Here is an 18537-nt window from a genome sequence, read left to right as displayed (position 1 = left end):
ATCCCTGGGCTCAAGTGATTCTCCTGCCTCAGCCTCCAACTAGCTGGGGCTACAGGTGTGCACCATCATTCCTGGCTAATTTTTTTGTTTTTAGTAGAGACAGGGTCTTGCTCTTGCTCAGGCTGGTCTCGAACTCCTGAGGTCAAGTGATCCTCCCTCCTCAGCCTCCCAAAGTGCTAGCATTACAGGTGTGAGCCACGACACCCAGCCTCTCAAAGATTCTTATTCTGTCCAAACCCATCCATCCTCTCTCTACTCTCAGGAATTCCAATCATACTATAACTTGCACTACTTCCCCATCTCCAAGGATGAGAGAGGTTCCCTATCCTATCAGGCCTCTGGTCCAAACTTCTATTGTGTAGTCCATAGGATGGGAGGGCTGGTCAAGCCCCTGGATACACATCCCCTCTCTCCCCAACCCCAGACTTCAGGCTCATGGAAAATCTACTATAGGCACAGCAGCTATACCACCTATAGACAGGAGAAGACAATAGTGGGTCAGGACCAGCTCTGGGGTTTGGGAGTAGGACTGGGGAGAGAGGATAGGAAGGAGAGAGAAGGCTGTTTGGAGCTTGTGTGGTGGGGGTGGGATGGAGAGGATGACTGCCTTCAGGTAGAATGTGTGCCTTCCTCCCCACAGAGAGGCTCTTTTCATTTCAGTATCTTATCTTCTCCATAGGGCCTATTATGCCATAGTGAGTTCTCATCCCCCAGTGGGGCCTGTCCCCACTAAATGAGGTCTGTGCCCTCTCAGTGCAGTCCACTCCCTCAGTGTAGTTTGAGGCCCCTCAAGAGGGTTTGCGTCCTCTCAGTGGGGTCCATGTCTATAGTAAAGTCTTAGTAAAGTCTATATCCTCTGTATTTCCTAGGGGGAAATCCATGTCCCCTCTGTAGGGTAAGTGTCCTTCAATGCCATTCATGTCCTAGTAGCAGGGCCCAGAGCCCTCAAGTGGGATCTGAGAATCCTCAGCAACATCTGGGCTCCCTTAGTGGAGTCCATGTACTTTCAGTGAAGTGTGTGTCCCTTTAGTGCAGCTGATGTCTCCTCGATGAAGTATCTGTCCCCTCAATGGAGTCCACGTCCAGTCCAAGAGGTCTGTGCCCCTTCAGTGAGCCCTGAGATCAGGATTGAGTAGGCTCTGGATCACATGTCTGACCATGGGGAGATTTTTTTTTTTTCAGCTTAGGGTGTGCTGGGCTTATGGTCAGCTTGGCACAGGGCAGTGGAGCAGGTGGGAAGGGAGGCTGGGCTAGATGGGGTTACATGCCCTTTGTAGGCCTCAGGAGGTGGGAATTGCCTGCTTCTGGGCTTAGAATCACTCTTGAAGTTAGATATTTAAGAATCCTCAGCTGGGTGTGGTGGCTCATGCCTGTAATGCTAGCACTCTTGGAGCCCGAGGTGGGAGGATTGCTTGAGCTCAGGAGTTTGAGACCAGCCTGAGCAAAAGCAAGACCCCATCTTTACTAAAAATAGAAAAATTAGCCAGATGTCATGGCACACACCTGTAGTCCTAGCTACCTGGGAGATTGAAGCAGGAGAATCACTTAAGTCCAGGAGTTTAAGGTTGCAGTGAGTTATGATGACACCACTGCACTCTAGCCAGGGGGACAGAGCAATACCCTGTCTCAAAAAAAAAAAAAAAAAAATAGAATCCTTCCTGCCTTGACAGCCAATCTGTGAACTGATGGATGAGGTAAGCCCTTCTTGGCAGTGCAGGTGGGAGGCGGAGGGTCCTGCCTGACTTCTTTCTGGGATGGAGGGGCTAGTGCGAAGCCAGGTTGTGCCAAGTGGGAGAGAGGGAGTCCCTTGGTGAAGTAAAGAGATTGGGAAGGAAAGATGAGAATGTGAATGAATCCACCTATTCAAACAGACTTTTGTATTTTACCAGCCTTAGCTTCAGCCTGATGAGGAAGTAAAACTAAACTTGCAGTCAGGGAACTTAGGTTTGGCCCTAACTTGGCGGTTGTTTGCTCTGTGACCTTGCACAGGTTCATGTCCTTTCCTGGGTTTACTATTTGTGCAATTAGGCAATTAAGTTTTGGGTTTATCAAAGACCTGAAGGCACCTTCTAGTCTTCACTTAATGAGTCTTGTACGTTAGCTCTGGACGGAGATTTATGAAGGCAAGGAGATTGAAGACATATCCTTAAAAGCAGGAGAAAATCTGAGCTGGCGTTAGGGTTAGCAGAGAGGCGGTCCTGTCTCCCGGGCCATGTCTTCAGGGTTGTGGGAAAATTTTTTCCTGAGGACGGAATGGGGGTGTTGCTCAGAGAAGAGGACCTTGCAGGGGAGGGTGTCATCCGCAAGGGACCTTACTTCACCTCGCTTTTCAACTCAGTGGGGTGACAGAACTGTGCAATCAGACCACGGGGCAGCTCTGCCATGGGCTTGACCCAACTCCTCCCGTTAGCCCAGTACTTTCCCGCTCGAGCCCCGCCCTAACCCAACCCCTTATCCGTCAGTCCAAGACCCCACCCCACCGTGGTCACTCCATGGGTCTACCTCCTCTCCGGTCACATCCAGCCGGGCTACTCCCCATCACTCCATGGGCCCACCTCCTGTCCTGTCACGCCCGGCCCCGCCCCTTTCTCTCATTCCATGGTCCCACCCTCTCTCCTATCCTGTCACGCCCGGCCCCGCCCCTGCTGCTTTCACTGGACGGTTCCGCTCCTTCCGGCAAGTCAGTTCCTTCGACTAAACAGTGCAGTATTTCTGTCTTTGAGAACTCTGACCCCGCCCCCATCGGGCATGGCCCCGCCCCTTTGGGAAACCCGCCCACCTCTGTATCTAAGCCCTGCCCCTCCAGACTCCGCCCCACTAGCCTAAGGCCCCGCCTCTAGGTCGATCTGTTTTCTCCGCCCCGGCACCCGTGGCGACCGCAAAGGTGGCGGCGGTGCTCGAAACTTGACGCGATGGGGCTTCCAGAGGAGCGTGGCCGGGGCAGCAGCGGGAGCAGGGGCCAGGAGGAAGCTGGAGCCGGAGGCCGGGCGCGGAGTTGGTCTCCGCCGCCTGAGGTCAGCCGCTCCGCGCACGTCCCCTCGCTGCAGCGCTACCGCGAGCTGCACCGGCGCTCTGTGGAGGAGCCGAGGGGTGAGGCCGGGTCCGGGCGGGCCTGGGGGGCGTCAGTGAGCAGAGGAGCGGGCGTTTCCCAGAGGAGGTGGGGGCTCCCTTGGGAAGTTGAGGCGTCCACGAAGGAGATAGAGGTTCTGTGAGTGAAGAATTGCAGTTCTTTGAGGAGAAGGAAAAGGGATCCCGGAAGGAGATGGGGTTGTATGAGGAGAAGGAGCGTTTTTGTGAGGAGATGAGGGGTTCCATGGGAGTTGGGGAGTTCCTCAAGAGACTTGGAAGCTCGTGAAGAGAGGAAGGTTTTTGAGAGGAGATGATTCTGTGAGGAGATGCGGGGTGCCGTGACGGAAGTGAGGTTCCTTGAGATTGGGGGAGTCAGCGAAGAAAGTGAAAGTTTCATGAGAAGGGGAGTTTGTGAGGCGAAAAGAGGGGCTCTACGGGGAGAGGGGACGCCTTGAGGGGAGGAGTAGAACTTTCTTTGCCTCCCTTTGACAGGAGCTCAGCCATTGCCTCCTGAGACCTTTAACCTGTGAACTGTTGAGGGGCAATAACGGGTCTAGTTCCCACCTTGGGGCCCTCAAAATTAGTAATGAGGTCCCAGATCTATTTTTAATATATTAAAAATTACAACGGAAATTACCCAGTATAAGACTGAACCAGTCACTAAAATGTCAAGTTTAAAAAAAAACAAAACTTGGGGCGGGGAGAGGGGAGAAAAAAAAAAAAACAAAACTTTGGCTGGGATGATAAGTCAGAGATTTGATAAATGGTTTCATGTCTTTAAAAATGTGTGAGGAAAATTCCCTGCCTTTGCTCTCAGTCTGGGTAAGGGGGTCAAAACTGCGACCCATTTGGGAGGCAGCATGATGTTTGGTTGTGGAACAAGCGTGGGCTGCAAATCAAACGCAGAAAAACTTAGACCCTAGTTTTGCAATTCATTTACTCTGGGGCCTTAGGCAGATTTTTAACACATTAACTGCCATGTGAGTTCTATTTAACTCTAGTTTTGAGCCCGGGGCCTATGAAGCATATGTAACTCACACGTCTCTTTACCTTGGGAGTCCTATGAACTATTTTTCAAGTTGCATATAACTTACACACAGAAAACAATAAGAAATAACAAATTTTTCATTAAAATAGAAAGGATTGTTTTGTTTTTGAAGGTTTTATTTGATTTTTGTAATAAAACACTGTGGCTCCAAGGAAAAAAATTTTTTTTCTTGTGTGGCAGTCAACGTGTTAAACATGTCTGAGATTCTTTTTCTTCATCTATAAGATAGGAATAACGATCCTTGTCTCATCGGTTTATATGAGGACTAAAGTGTGTAATAAGTGTGTACTATAGAGTGCCTGAGGCACAGTAGACAGTCAATAGATGGTGGTTAGTTTGATAATAATAAGAGTAACATGGACAAAGTAGTTACTGAATAATGCAAGACAGGATTGAATCAAGTGTAAAGTGGTAAAGTTGGAGTTGGGATTTTGAACCAAGGCAGTCTTTTTTTTTTTTTTTTTTTTGAGACAGAATTTCATTCTGTTGCCCCGGCTAGCGTACAGTAGTATCACCCTACCTCACAGCAACCTCAAACTCCTGGGCTCAAGCAATCCTCCTGCTTCGGCCTCCCAGAGTGCTAGGATTACAGCATGAGCAACCACGCCACTGTAAGGCAGACTTGACTGCAGAGCCTATATCCTAATAGCAATGCTATTCCGTTTCCCTGACCTTACAGTATGCTTTTCACCAAATTCTGTCTAATACTCCCTCAAAAATGTCTTTTTCAATTCCCAGAGATCCTTTTAAATCAAGAAAGTAGCCTTTTCTTTTCATTCAATTCCTTTCCCTTCAATTTACCTTTTTTTTCGATTCCCAGAGATCCTTTTAAATCAAGGGAGTAGCCTCCTAATTTATTCTCTCTTTCCTAGTCTCACCACCTTCAATCTCTCCAGTAGATTTATCTAAACACCATTAGATTGATATTATGGAAATACTACTTTCATATGTCACTGCAAAAACTTGCAATAGCTCCCTGTTTCCTGCAGTTTCAAATTAAAATTCTGCTTTTCTTGCAAGTCCTCTGGGTAATCTAGCCCCACCCCACCTCTCTATCCTTATCTCTCACTGCTCCCTACCACACCCATCATTCTAGACAGGTCATTTTCTTTGATATCCTGGATACACACCTGTTCCCACCTTCTTGCCTTTGCCATTTCCTTCTGCTCCTCTCTACCTAGTCAAACTCCACCAATTCCACAGAGCATTCTTTTGTCATCTCAATTCATACTCATCTTTTCCCTTTTCTGAACTTCTTCAGTATTTAGAATTTATAGCAACGAAACAACCAGATCCTGCGACACGCACACATAGAGACACACACACACATACACAAACACCTCTACAAAAAAAAAAAAAAACGAAGTGAGCATGAAACTCAGTTTTCTTCATTTCTTGTTGATAGACATAAATTTGGTTCATGAATGGTTTTATATAATATGTGCTTACTATCATCACTTAAAAATATTTTTGAATATTTGTATTCTGGTATTTGAATATATTTAAATATAATTGAATATTTGTACTAGCTGTTTGGTCCCTGAAAGAGTTTCCTTTACTTCCTGAGCTTCAGTTTTCTCATCTATAAAACTGGGATAACTAAAGTATACTTTATAGGACCATAATATCATAAAGATTAAATGAGATTAGTCCACTCCCTGATACATGAATGGCATTCACTAAATACCAGTTCCTAGTTGCTTTCTCTTGAATAGCTATTTGGTATTCTATTGTATTACTACTTGAATTACCAGTTTTTATCAGTTTGGTATTGTTGGGCTTTTGGATTGCCTCTAATTTCACTATTATAGATAGTGTTGCTATAATCATCTTTTTAGTAATCATTTTTTTTCCTTTGGGATTATTTCGTGGAGGATATTCCCCAAAGTTGAGTTAGCAGATAAAAGGGTATAAAATGTTTTGTGGCTCTTCTCAGGCATTGCTTTGCTGTCCAATAAGATTTTGCCAATTTTTTACAATGCCATTATTTTGTAATAGTATCTGCTTTCTCAGGACCACTCCAGACATTGAGTTTAATCAGTTTTTCAAATCTTTGCTAGTTGTATAGGTATATAATGGAACTTTGGGGTTGATTTAATTTGGTTTTCATTAATGTATCACAAGGTTGTGCACCATGTGATTTAGCTTTCAATTATATTCTGCCTTATACATTAAAAATATTTCATGTATTAGTCTTATCTCTCCAACTAAATTGTATAAACTCTAAATCATATAACCTTGAACAAATCACTTAGCCTCTATGGATTTGGTTTTGTATGAAATGAAATGAGGGGATGATAATCTCTAAGGTTTCTTCCATTGTTCTGGTTCTAAGTGTCTCTCTTCCCTCCAACTCTTAATCCAGCACTCAGAATATCCTAAATTCTCTGCATTGGAATGTTTTACCTGTTGAGTATATTTTCTCCAGAGGAGCCAGGCAGATATTTTAAGAATGTAAATCTGATCGTGTCACTTTTGCTTAAAACCCTTCAATGGATTTCCATTGCTCTTGAGATAAATACCAAATTCTTTATCATGCACCCAAGAATTGCATGATTTGCCCAGATTATGCATCAATTCCTGCTATTGTTTTTCTTACTCTTAGTGTTTCAGCCTTAAGGAGTTCCTCTTAACATATACCCTTGTTCACTCCCATCCCATAGTACTCTGATAAAGGAGTGGAAAAAACTCCTAATCATCTTTCAGATTTTAGCAAAAATGTCTTTCTCAGGGAAGTACAAATTTTGACTTAGTAACTGTGTAACCTTGGACAAGTTATTTAACCCCTCTGAGCCTTAATTTTCAAATTCATAAAATGAGAAAAGCCTACCTCCTAGAGTTGTAGTAAGGACTAGATGAGATAATACGGATAAAAATCTTAAACCAACAGCTGGCATATAATGAGTAACACTTGTGCAAGTAGAGGTAGGAGAAGGAGATGCTCAAATAATTGCTCAGAGAGAATGAACAAATTAGGAGAAGAAAGAAAGGGTCATGTGAGACTCTGTGAGTAAATAATTTCTTCCTTTCACTATGTTACTTCATTTAAAAAATTACTGATTGCCTGCTATGTGCTTGGCATTGTGTTAGGTACTGGGTGGCTACGATTTGACTAGCTGGTGAAAAATGGATAGGCAGTTTTGAGAACAGAAGGACCAATTTGAGTCAAGATTCAGTCCATGGGAATAGAAGACGGTTTAGGAGAGTGGTAGATGATAAGATGAGGTAAAGGGGGGACCCAGGTGGTAGGGAAGTTGTGATTTAGTCTTATGCATAGAATGGTAAGCCATCTGATGATAAATATGTCTGAGAAGCTTAGTGATATTGGGGCTTTCCTTTCTGTTGCAGAGTTTTGGGGAGACATTGCCAAGGAATTTTACTGGAAGACTCCATGCCCTGGCCCATTCCTCCAGTACAACTTTGACGTGACTAAAGGGAAAATCTTCACTGAGTGGATGAAAGGAGCAACTACGAACATCTGCTACAATGTACTGGATCGAAATGTCTATGAGAAAAAACTTGGAGATAAAGTTGCTTTTTACTGGTAAAAATATCTATCTTATAGTCTGGGACAGATAAAAGCAGTCACCTCTCATATAGTATTTCACAGTTCACAAAGTACTTTAAAATCCATTAACTCATTTGATGCTTACAGCAACCCAGTAATGTAAGCAAAGTATCCTTAACTTAATGTCTGAGATGAGGAAAAATACTCAATGATTAAATGATTTCCCTCAGATTCCATAAGTAGTATGTGAGAGAGTTGACATTCAAAGCCAAGCATTCTGACTGCTTGACTTGTGGTTGGAGTGGAAGAAGGGATGTGGATAAATGGAAGAGAATAGGACTGAGCAGTTTTCTTTCTTATTCTTGTTTTGGGAGGAAAATAGGCATTGGGTTTTTCACCACCACCACCATTATCATTACCTTTTATTGGGTTATCTCCTTTGATGCTTACAACAACTACAAAAGCACTATTTGTTTTCCTCATTTTACATGTGTGAAAACTGAATTTTCGAGAAGTTAAGTGACTTATCCTAAGTCAAAAGCTAGCAAGAAGCAGGGCTGAGATTCAAATCCCGGCAGTGTAATACAAAGCTTACACTCTAACCATGATACATACTACCCCTTTAATTCCTTACCTTGGCCTCTCAACAGCTTTGCAAAATAGGTATTCTTAGCTCTATTTTATAGGTGAATAAATGAAACATAGAAGGATTATGTAGTGAATGTCACAGAGTGAGTAAGTGGTAGAGCCAGGATTCAAACTCAAGACTATTTGACTCATTGCTTGTATCACTAGGCCACGTGGTCTCCCCAGAGGGAACTTTCTAAGGCTTCCTCCCCCAGCAACTTAGCTCTCTAGGAGGTATTACTGTAGTGAATCAAAATAGGACCTTGAAAGTCCAGTAACTGGGTTGTTGCTTCTGCTACCACCTATGAGCACTCTGAGAACTGATCTATTTTTTAAGATAGCCAATAGGGGCAGATTGGATACTTCGTGGAAGAGTTAAATTGGAACTCACTCAACATTTGTCCAGTTTGTGTAAAGTATTAAGATGAGTCCTAACCTGAGAAACAGGAAACTTAGGTTCTCATTCCAACTCTGCCATTAACTTTGTGTGTAACCACAAGCAAAGCATTTAACTGTCTGAGAATCAGTTTCCTCTTCCATAAAATGGGGATAATAATTTGCTCTTGTCTTTCTCACTAGATTTTTATAAGAATTAAATGAGATAATGTTGTAAAAACATTTATTTATTTATTAGAAAACATACAAATGTGAGCGCTCTATTATCACATTACCATTGCTTAATTGGAGGTCATTTTGCCACTCACTGTTATATCTGTTGAAACTCTTTTTAGCTCCTGCTCTAGTGCTTTATATTTGAGCTCAGCTGACACTTGAGCCTACCTCCTAGACTTTTTAAGGATCAGAAAACCTTTAAAGATCTTCAAAGGAGATGCTGTGTCTGAATTTTTCCCTGTTTTGAAACTCAGGTGCCTGAGGAAAGATTAAGAATATACAGGCCAGAGTTTTCAATCACTGGAGATTGCTCCAGAATCCTGAGGCCTTTTCTTTCTTGAGACACTAGTTCACCTATCACCCTTTACCTGAACAACCTCTGGAGAGCCTCTCTTTCTCCATTTGTAAAATGAAGGGAGTAGACTAGATCAGTGTTTTCCAAAGAATGCTTCAGGAACCACTAATGACTGGAGATAATAGCAGGGGTTTCTTAATTCATGAAATGAATGAGTCTGAGAAACACTGCATAATAGATAGCCTTTGTGTGGGAGTCCCCATGTATTTAAACAAACTAAAGTCTCCAAGAAGTCCTGCCTTAGAGATACCTGATTAATTTTTTTTTAAATGTGGGATTTCCCAAATTTATTTGGGCCCCAAACACTTTACAGCATGCTGTTAGTACCATGAGTAGTGGTATTCCATAGAACAACAATTTGGGAAGCACTGGATTAAATAGTCTCTAAATTTACTTCCAGAGCAAAATTCTGTAACTCAACAAGATATCCTCGTTCCATTTTTATATCGGTCATTCCCTCAACAAGAGTTGTTAAAGGTACTAGATTCTCAGCCCTGTTAGGTGTTATGGATACTAGGATAGAGTGGTAGGAGACAAGTACCATATGGGCAATTATTATTCAATTCTTTTATGTTTATAGTAAAGCAAAAGCAAACTACAAATAAATCATATTTGTTACAAGAAAGTAAAGTTCAAATATGCCAGATATGTGGTTATTTCCCTTTGCTACCTCCATATTTTTTTTTTTTTTTTTTTTTTGAGACAGAGTCTCACTCTGTTGCCCGGGCTAGAGTGAGTGCCATGGCGTCAGCCTAGCTCACAGCAACCTCAAACTCCTGGGCTCAAGCGATCCTCCTGTCTCAGCCTCCCGAGTAGCTGGGACTACAGGCATGTACCACCATGCCCGGCTAATTTTTTCTATATATATTTTTAGCTGTCCATATAATTTCTTTCTATTTTTAGTAGAGATGGGGTCTCGCTCTTGCTCAGGCTGGTCTCGAACTCCTGAGCTCAAACGATCCGCCCACCTCGGCCTCCCAGAGAGCTAGGATTACAGGCGTGAGCCACCGCGCCCGGCCTGCTACCTCCATATTTTTAAGTTATATACTTATACTGCTATTTGTCTTTTTTTCTTTTTTTTTTTTTTGAGACAGAGTCTCACTTTGTTGCCCAGGCTAGAGTGCCATGATGTCAGCCTAGCTCACAGCAACCTCAAACTCCTGGGCTCAAGTGATCCTCCTACCTCAGTCTCTCGAGTAGCTGGGACTACAGGCATGTGCCACCATGCCCGGCTAATTTTTTATATATATTTTTAGTTGTCCAGCTAATTTCTTTCTATTTTTAGTAGAGACGGGGGGGGGTCTCACTCTTGCTCAGGCTGGTCTCGAACTCTTGACCTCAAACGATCCACCTGCCTCGGCCTCCCAGAGTGCTAGGATTACAGGCGTGAGCCACCACGCCCGGCCTATTTATCTTTTTTGAAGAAAGTATTGATTTCTTGTTATGATAGATGAGAATTTAGTCCCAACCTCCCTATATAATTATAGCTGAAATGATAACATATTCTAGCTATATTCATTTTATGTACAGATTTTTATTTTCTCTGAAGTTAATAATTGCTTACTATTTTTAATATTATTTAAGCCTTTATCATATACTTAATTTTTCCAAACTCTTTATCATATAGTTTATTCTGAGTCCTCTTTTTTCCCCCAAAGTCTTGCAGCCTACTTTCTTTCTGCTCTGATTTGTATTACTGTTTTTAAAAAATGACATCTTTTTAGTGATTTGCTCCAGTTGATATATTAGTATTAATAGTTCATATAGAGCCATAATATGACTTTCTTCTTGACTTAAACTGTGCCACTTAGATAGCTGTAGTGGCATTAGCAAGCCATATTTGTAGTTTATTCCTTATTTTGGGACATGCATTATATATACACTGAAATAATCCACAAAGGAAATAGTGGTCTTAGGAAAGTACTCCGATTAGCCAAAATGGAACCATATTAAGGAATAATTTGGTCTTTTATTTTGTCTTGACACATTGCAGATGTTCATGGAATAATAGTATTTTTAGGACTTGAAGCAACTGTAAGAATCCATCTAGGTAGGCCAACTCTTTTTATATAATCGGTAGATTAAGGGCCAAAGAAGTGATTTGCCTAAGGGTCACATACGTTTTTGAAGACAGAACTGAGACTAATCTCCAGATATTCTCACTCATAGTCAACTATTCTTTTTTTCACATGATATTACCTCATTATTCTAGTAGTCCAACACTTGGCTGTGTTAGATGAAAGAGAAATTAGCCATGTTAGTCAAATTAACTTAAAATTAATTTATTTAAAAATATTAAATAAAATGTGTTATCAGGTTTAAACGTTCAGATCCTGGTCTCATGGAGTTTGTATTCTATTTGGGAAGACTGAATAGGCCTATATAAAACCGTCTGAAAGTAGTTATGGGCCAAACTACAAAGAGCCACTTACACAAATAATTCACACAAAGGAAAAAGCAGTATAAGGAGGCAGGATAACATAAAGATTAAGAGGAGAATGGGTTTTGGTGTCCGGTTAACCTAGTCTGAGTCCTATTTCTGCCAGTAACCAGCAGTCTGATCTTGGACAAGTTACTTACCCTCTTTGAGCCTCAGTTTTCTCAACTGTAAAATGTGGATAAAAGTAGCTTTTATCTCATGGAATTGTCAATTGAGTAGCATTGAATAGGATAACAAACCCATGTGTCAAGTTCCTGGCACATAGAAAGCACTTAATATTAGCTGCCATTATTATTATATTGGGACAGTGGGAAGACCAAGTCTGTTTGGAGTAAAAGGTTTATGCAGGGAACAATTTATTCATTCAATAAATACTTACTGAGAACTTACTATGTGCCAGGTACCATTCTGAACAACAAAAAGTTCCTGCCCCATGGAGGTTGTGATCCAGCTTGAAGAGACAGACAATAAAAAAAAATAAACCGATAAATATATGACAGGTAACAATAAGAGCTGTAGAAAAATATGTAACAGAGTAAGGGAAAAGGGAATGATAATGCAGAGTAGGGGCTGATAAGGGAAGAACCTTCTGATAAAGGTGACATTTGAGTAGAGATCTGAAGGAAATACTGGAGGGTGCCATACAGATAGTTGGGGTGGGGAGGGGAAAGAGCAAGGAAAGAGCAAATGTGCTGCTGCCTGATGTGCTCGAAGACTAGATAGGAAATTAGTGTAGCTTAAGCAGTATAAGCTAGAGAAAGAGTAGTATTGAGGTTAGCAGGGTGCTAGATCACGTCGAACCTTGAAAGCCAATGTAGACTTTGGTTTTTATTCACAATGAAACAGGGGACCACTAGACAATCTCAAGCATAGATGTGACAGTGATTTGGCTTATGTTTAGAATCTAATTTTTGTGTTGACAATAGATGATAGAAGTGCAAAAGTAGGAACAGGGAAACCAATTAGGAGGCTACTATAGAAATCCAGGTGAGAGGTGATAGTAGTTATTTTAGAACATAGTAGTCATTGTGAAGGTGGTTAGTAGTGATCAAAATCTGGATCTGTTTTGAATGAAGAGCCCATGGAATTTGCTGACTTGGATTGCATGTGGAAAGTGAAAGAAAGAGGAATCAAGGTTGTCTTTAACAGTGGATGAAGTCCAGGCATGGGAGATCTTGACTATTTTTGAAGACCTATGAAAGAGTTTAATGCAGGGGAATATAGTGGTCACAGTGGAGCTTAAGAAGATTAATATGGATACATATGGAAGTAGGAGTATGATGGGAGTGTGAAGCCAGAGACCTGAGAGTTTGTTATTCATGGTAGAGATGCCTAAACTGGGTTGCTTCTGGTGGGAATGGAATGGAAAGATAAAATTTTAGAGTAATTTAGAGGAAAGAAACCTGCACAGGTAACTGGGTGTGTAGATGGTGGTGAGATGGGGGAAGAGTCAAGGATTTTCTTAGTCCTGTATAACACTAACTCTTTCAAAGGCACATGTTCATCTGATCCAAGGGCTAAATTTGCCCTCCAAAGCAAGACTTTGGTTCCAACCTCTCTTGCGCTGTCTTAGCCTTAGTGTGGGAAGTAGGAGCGTTAGTGGGGATTTATGGGTATGTGTGCCAGAAGATCAGTGACAAAGTATTGGAATAGTCATTCAGGGAGAGATGATCAGTGAGGGTGTTAGAGATAGCTGAAGGAGTGGGAACTTGCTAGTTAAAGGGATACTAGGGGATAGTAGGGGATTTGGGGGATTAATTAAAGAATTTATGGGGCAAGGGTGGAAAGAGTGGTTGAGGCTAATATTCTGGTGATTTATACTAGCTTCTCAATCTCTATATTATTCCGGGAGATGTCCCCAGTCACCAAATCCTGACAAATTTAGTATAGCTGATTCCTTTCATTGTTTACTTTGGGTTGCCTATGGCTATCATTATCTCTGAGCCACCTAAACCCTCACCTTCAGCTGAAATTACTGCTGTCTCTTCATGGGTTCTTACTATATTTCAATCTTTCTTTAGTAACTAGAGTTTCTAAGAAGCAGATGACTTTAGGAATTATCTTAGGACAGAAGCTCTGTTCTCTGGATCCCTGTATGCTCTTAAGTATGAATTTCAGAGTATGATATTTGAAACTCCCCAGATCCCTGTTGGGATATGTGTGAATGTGTGTATTTGAGAAGGTGGGTGTGGTTGACAAGGTGAGAAAAGTCCGTGTTCTGACAAGGAGAAGATTTGTCAAGATGACATGGAAAACCAGAGCCGTAGAGTATATTGCCGTATCATTCAAGGCCAGGGACTATGTAAATTATTTAGGTCCATGTTCTGGAGTTCACTTTAGTGATATGGGGAGGTAGGAACTTTTTTTGCCCTCAATGTATATCTTCACTGGGTTCACAACAGTATATCCACTAATTAAATTATACTTGGTAAAGAAAACCATTTGGCAGGGCACGGTGGCTCATGCCTGTAAACCCTAGCACTCTGGGAGCCTGAGGAGGGAGGATTGCTTGAGCTCAGGAGTTTGAGACCAGCCTGAGCAAGAGCAAGACCAAGACCCTGTCTCTACTATAAATAGAAAGAAATTAGCCAAAACAACTAAAAATAGAAAAAATTAGCCGGGCCCAGTGGTGCGTGCCTGTAGTCCCAGCTATGCGGGAGGCTGAGGCAGGAGGATCGCTTGAGCCCAGGAGTTTGAGGTTGCTGTGAGCTAGGCTGACGCCACGGCACTCTAGCCCAGGCAAGAGAGTGAGACTCTGTCTCACAAAAATAAATAAATAAATAAAAATAAAATTTGAGAAAGAAGATGGCTTCAGACCATTCTCTTCTTCTCTCTGGGCCTTTCTTTTGTGGGAGTGGTGGGAGATGTACTACAGATACTCTACATGGTCCCTTCCATCTTGGTTTTTTATTTTTTTTTGAGACAGAGTCTTGCTCTGTTGCCTGGGCTAGAGTGCCGTGGTGTCAGCCTAGCTCACAGCAACCTCAAACTCCTGGGCTCAAGCAATCCTCCTGCCTCAGCCTCCCGCGTAGCTGGGACTTCAGGCATGCGCTACCACGCCCGGCTAATTTTTTCTATATATTTTTAGTTATCTGGTTAATTTCTTTCTATATTTAGTAGAGACAAGGTTTCGCTCTTGCTCAGGCTGGTATCGAACTGCTGAGCTCAAGCAATCCTCCCACCTTGGCCTCCCAGAGTGCTAGGGTTACAGGCATGAGCCACTGCGCCCAGCCTCCCTTCCATCTTTTTATTTTACTATTTTACTAAAGTCATTTTATTGATCTTTTTCTTTATAGTTATTACCTTTTATGTTCTGGGTTTTTTGTTTTTGTTTATAGAGACAGGGTCTTGCTGTGTCACCCAGGCTGGAGTGCATTGGTGTGATCATAGCTCCCTGCAGCCTCCAACTTTAGGGCTCAAGCGATCCTCTTGCATCATTTAAAAATTTTTTTTTGTAGAGATGGTGTGTGTGCAGTGGTGGTGGTGGGGGTGTCTTGCTATGTTGCCCAGGCTGGTCTCGAACTACTGGCCTCAAGCTATTCCCCTACTTTAGCCTCCCAAAGTTCTGGGATTACAGTTGTGAACTACCAAGCCCAGCTACCTTCCATCTTTGATCTTCCAGTATTGCATGACTGTTTCCGAGGAGGAAGAGGCTTTTAGAAGTTCTGTTGAAACTCTGTTTGCCTGTGGTGACTGAATAGGCAGGCTGAGTTTCTGTTGAGATGGCAAGAAATAGAGAGGATTTTAGAAGGTTTGGGGTAAAGGGGCTGAGGAAGGAGTCTGCTTTCCTTGCCTAGGGGTAGTTTGTGGCTGGTAGCATAAATCCTTGAAGCTAATGGGAGATATGTGGGAAATACCTGCTGTTGGGAACAGTCTTTCTCTACTTAAATTAGATGATCAGATTGTGGAGGAGAGCTGGAGAATTTCATGTTAAAGATGGATTTTTAATCTTCTTTCACTTCTCCCTGACTTTCATGACCCTTGACACTTTATAGAACCCCTCCCTAAAGTGGTGAAAATGAACAGTTAAGCTGTGCTTTCCAAGTCAATTTTTGGAAGTAGATAGCATGTGAATAATAAATGTATTGCTCTGAAGACTCTGTCTTGAGGCCTGTTTCAGTGTTCTGAGCTCTATATCAGCTACCTGAGTTTTTGTCTGGGCCAACTTCTTATACTGGTGTGTTCAGCAAACATTTAATGAAAAGAATAGCTTTAGTTAATGCCCTTTTCTGAGCCTTCTTCTTTCCACTTGTAAACTGTCAGGGGTGGACAAGAGACTTGCTTAAGTTACTACTGACACTGACCTTTAGAATTTCTGTCATAAATGTAGGGAACTACACTGACAGGCAGCTGAGAGAGGTTAGGGAAAGAGAGGGAACCCAGTACTGGTTGCTTCTCCTTTGAAGATAGTAGGTGGTCAGGTGGGAGCATGGGTTCTTGCCGTAGGGTAGGCTCACATTTATAACAGTAAATCCAGAAGGCCTGGAGTTGAGGGTGGGCCTTCCCTTATTTCCTGGATTTGGTTTGGGAGAGATTGGGTACTGGTAGTCATCCCCAATGTCTGACACCTGGAACCTCTGAGAATTCAAGACTGTCAGTTCCAGTCCTTAGAGGTCTTTTGGTCCATTTCCCATACAAAGCAAGAATTGTAGTTCCAATATATCCTCCCCAACCAATCCCCGTAAGTTATCATTCTGATTCTGGATCATTTTGATTCGCTCCCTACTGTAACACATACTAGTTGGGCAAGTTACTTCATCTTTTTAAAACCTTAGTTTTCCCGCCTGTAAAATGGGATTTATAATAGTTCCTATGACATCCCATAGGTTGTTTTGAGGAATAATTGGAATAATCTGTGTAAAAGGCTTAGTGCTTGGCAATGTGTTGGCTGTTTTTATCATTATGCTAAAGCCCCATATCTAAAACTGGTAAGAGCAGAGCTGATCTGGTTGAAGCATGGATGAGAGGCCCAGAGCCACATTCTGTGGGCTTATCCACCCTGTCACTATGGGCCCTGTGAGATATGTGTGTGGAACCTCTAGGGATTTGCAAAGCTCATTTTGAAAAGCCCCAATCTAGTCCAGTGTTCTTGTTTTACAGATGAGTAATACTGAATCCACATTCTCAGGTTCCTCATATAATGTGGTTTCCCAAACAACCTCTTTATCATCCATTTCAGTCTCCTCTGGACATACTCTAGTTGGCCAATATCTCTCATTTAGTATTCCAGCTATGGTCTACCAAAGTACCTTAGGGTACTATTACCATTCTTTGACTTTACATATCTAAGCATACATTAGCCTCATTGACAGCCACACTCTACCTCTTAGTTTACAATCTCTCATAATACCTAAGATTTTTCTATTTATTCTGATAATAAACTATGTCTTCCTTGTGCTATTTTGTATATTGGCCCCTTGTTTTTTTGAACCTGGGTATGGTTCACAACACTTGGCAGATGAGGAACTTGAGGTTCAGAGAGTGGAAATGACTTGGCCAGAGTCACATAGCAGTTATAATTTGTTCTAGACAGGACAACACTTACATTCCTTGTTGTAGACGCTATGCTTCTACTTACACAGCCTTAGCTTCTTTGACAACTTGTTACCTGTCTAGCCAGCAGTTTACTTAGAGGGTTTAGGGCCAGTTTTGAAAATTTTGACTGCAGTTTATAAGGCTAAAGACATTAAAATGAAGGCCGGGTATGGTGACTCGCACCTGTAATGCTAGCACTCTGGGAGGATTGCTTGAGCTCAGGAGTTCAAGACAAGCCTGAGCAAGAGTGAGACCCTGTCTCTACTAAATAGAAATAATGAGCCAGGCGTGGTGGCACATGCCTGTAGTCCCAGCTACTTGGGAGGCTGAGGCAGGAGGATCACTTGAGCCCAGGAGTTTGAGGTTGCTGTGACTAGGCTGATGCCACGGCACTCTAGCCCTGGCAACAGAGTGAGACTCTGTCTCAAAAAAAAAGTAAAGTCCAAACCTCAAGAAGTAACATCCTTTCCTTAGCTCAGATTTGTTCATTCATCTATTCGTTAAAGATTTTTTTTTATTTTTTGGAGACAAGAGTCTCACTTTGTCACCCAGGCTACAGTGCAGTGGCATCATCATAGCTCACTGCAACCTCAAACTCCTGAGCTGAAGCGATTCTCCTGCCCCAGCCTCCCAAGTAGCTGGTACTACATACAGGTGCACATCATCATACCCAGCTAATTTTTCTATTTTTTTGTAGAGATGGGGTCTCGTTATTACTCAGGCTTCTCTCAAACTCCTGGCCTCAAGCGATCCTCCCACCTTGGCTTCCCAGAGTGCTAGGATTATAGGCATGAGCCACCTTACCTGGATAAACATTTTTTTTTAAAGTAAATATCTCCAGTATATAGTCCATGTACTACCTTGAGAATAGGCTTTGTGGTGGGGGGCCTGGGGCAATAGCAAAGGGACTAGTAACAAGGCATTTACAATAGTTCAAGCAAGATTGATAATAGAGATAATGGTGGAGGTTCTGAAAAGTGGTCAGATTTTGGGTATTTTGAACACAGAGCCAATAGAATTTGCTGATGAACTTAACATAGGATATAAAAGAATGGAGTCAAGAATCTCCAAGGTTTTTTGTCTGAGCAACCAGAAAAATGGAATTTCCATTAGTTTGAGATGAATATACTAGGAGAAGCTCTGGGGGAAGGATCAGGAATTTGTGTTTCATACACAGATGTAAACTTGCAGCTGTGACAAGAGCTAGGGAACCACTGAAGAGTTTCAAGTAGGGGTATGACATATCAGATTTATATTTTGAAAATATCACTTTCTTGATCGTGTGTATATTAAAAAGAATAAAAAGCCTAGGCTGAGGATCTACAGGCAGAGGTCTTGGTTGC

General features: G+C 42.2%; 1 protein-coding gene across 3 annotated transcripts in view; it reads left to right on the top strand.

The window, feature by feature from the left end:
* Positions 1-2846: 2846 nt before the first annotated feature.
* ACSS2 (acyl-CoA synthetase short chain family member 2) overlaps positions 2847-18537 on the top strand; it is a 42957-nt gene continuing 27266 nt past the window's right edge. For all 3 annotated transcript variants that reach the window (XM_069496283.1, XM_069496281.1, XM_069496284.1), the window contains exons 1-2: positions 2847-3090; positions 7466-7661. In XM_069496283.1, coding sequence (XP_069352384.1) covers positions 2913-3090; positions 7466-7661 — 374 coding nt within the window. In that variant the 5' untranslated portion in view covers positions 2847-2912. The remainder of the gene's footprint in view (positions 3091-7465; positions 7662-18537) is intronic.

Source organism: Eulemur rufifrons, chromosome 20 (genome assembly GCF_041146395.1).
Source record: "Eulemur rufifrons isolate Redbay chromosome 20, OSU_ERuf_1, whole genome shotgun sequence".
Taxonomy (NCBI): Eukaryota; Metazoa; Chordata; class Mammalia; order Primates; family Lemuridae; genus Eulemur; species Eulemur rufifrons.
Note: the sequence above shows the minus strand (reverse complement) of the source record. Positions and strands in the feature narration are given on the sequence as shown.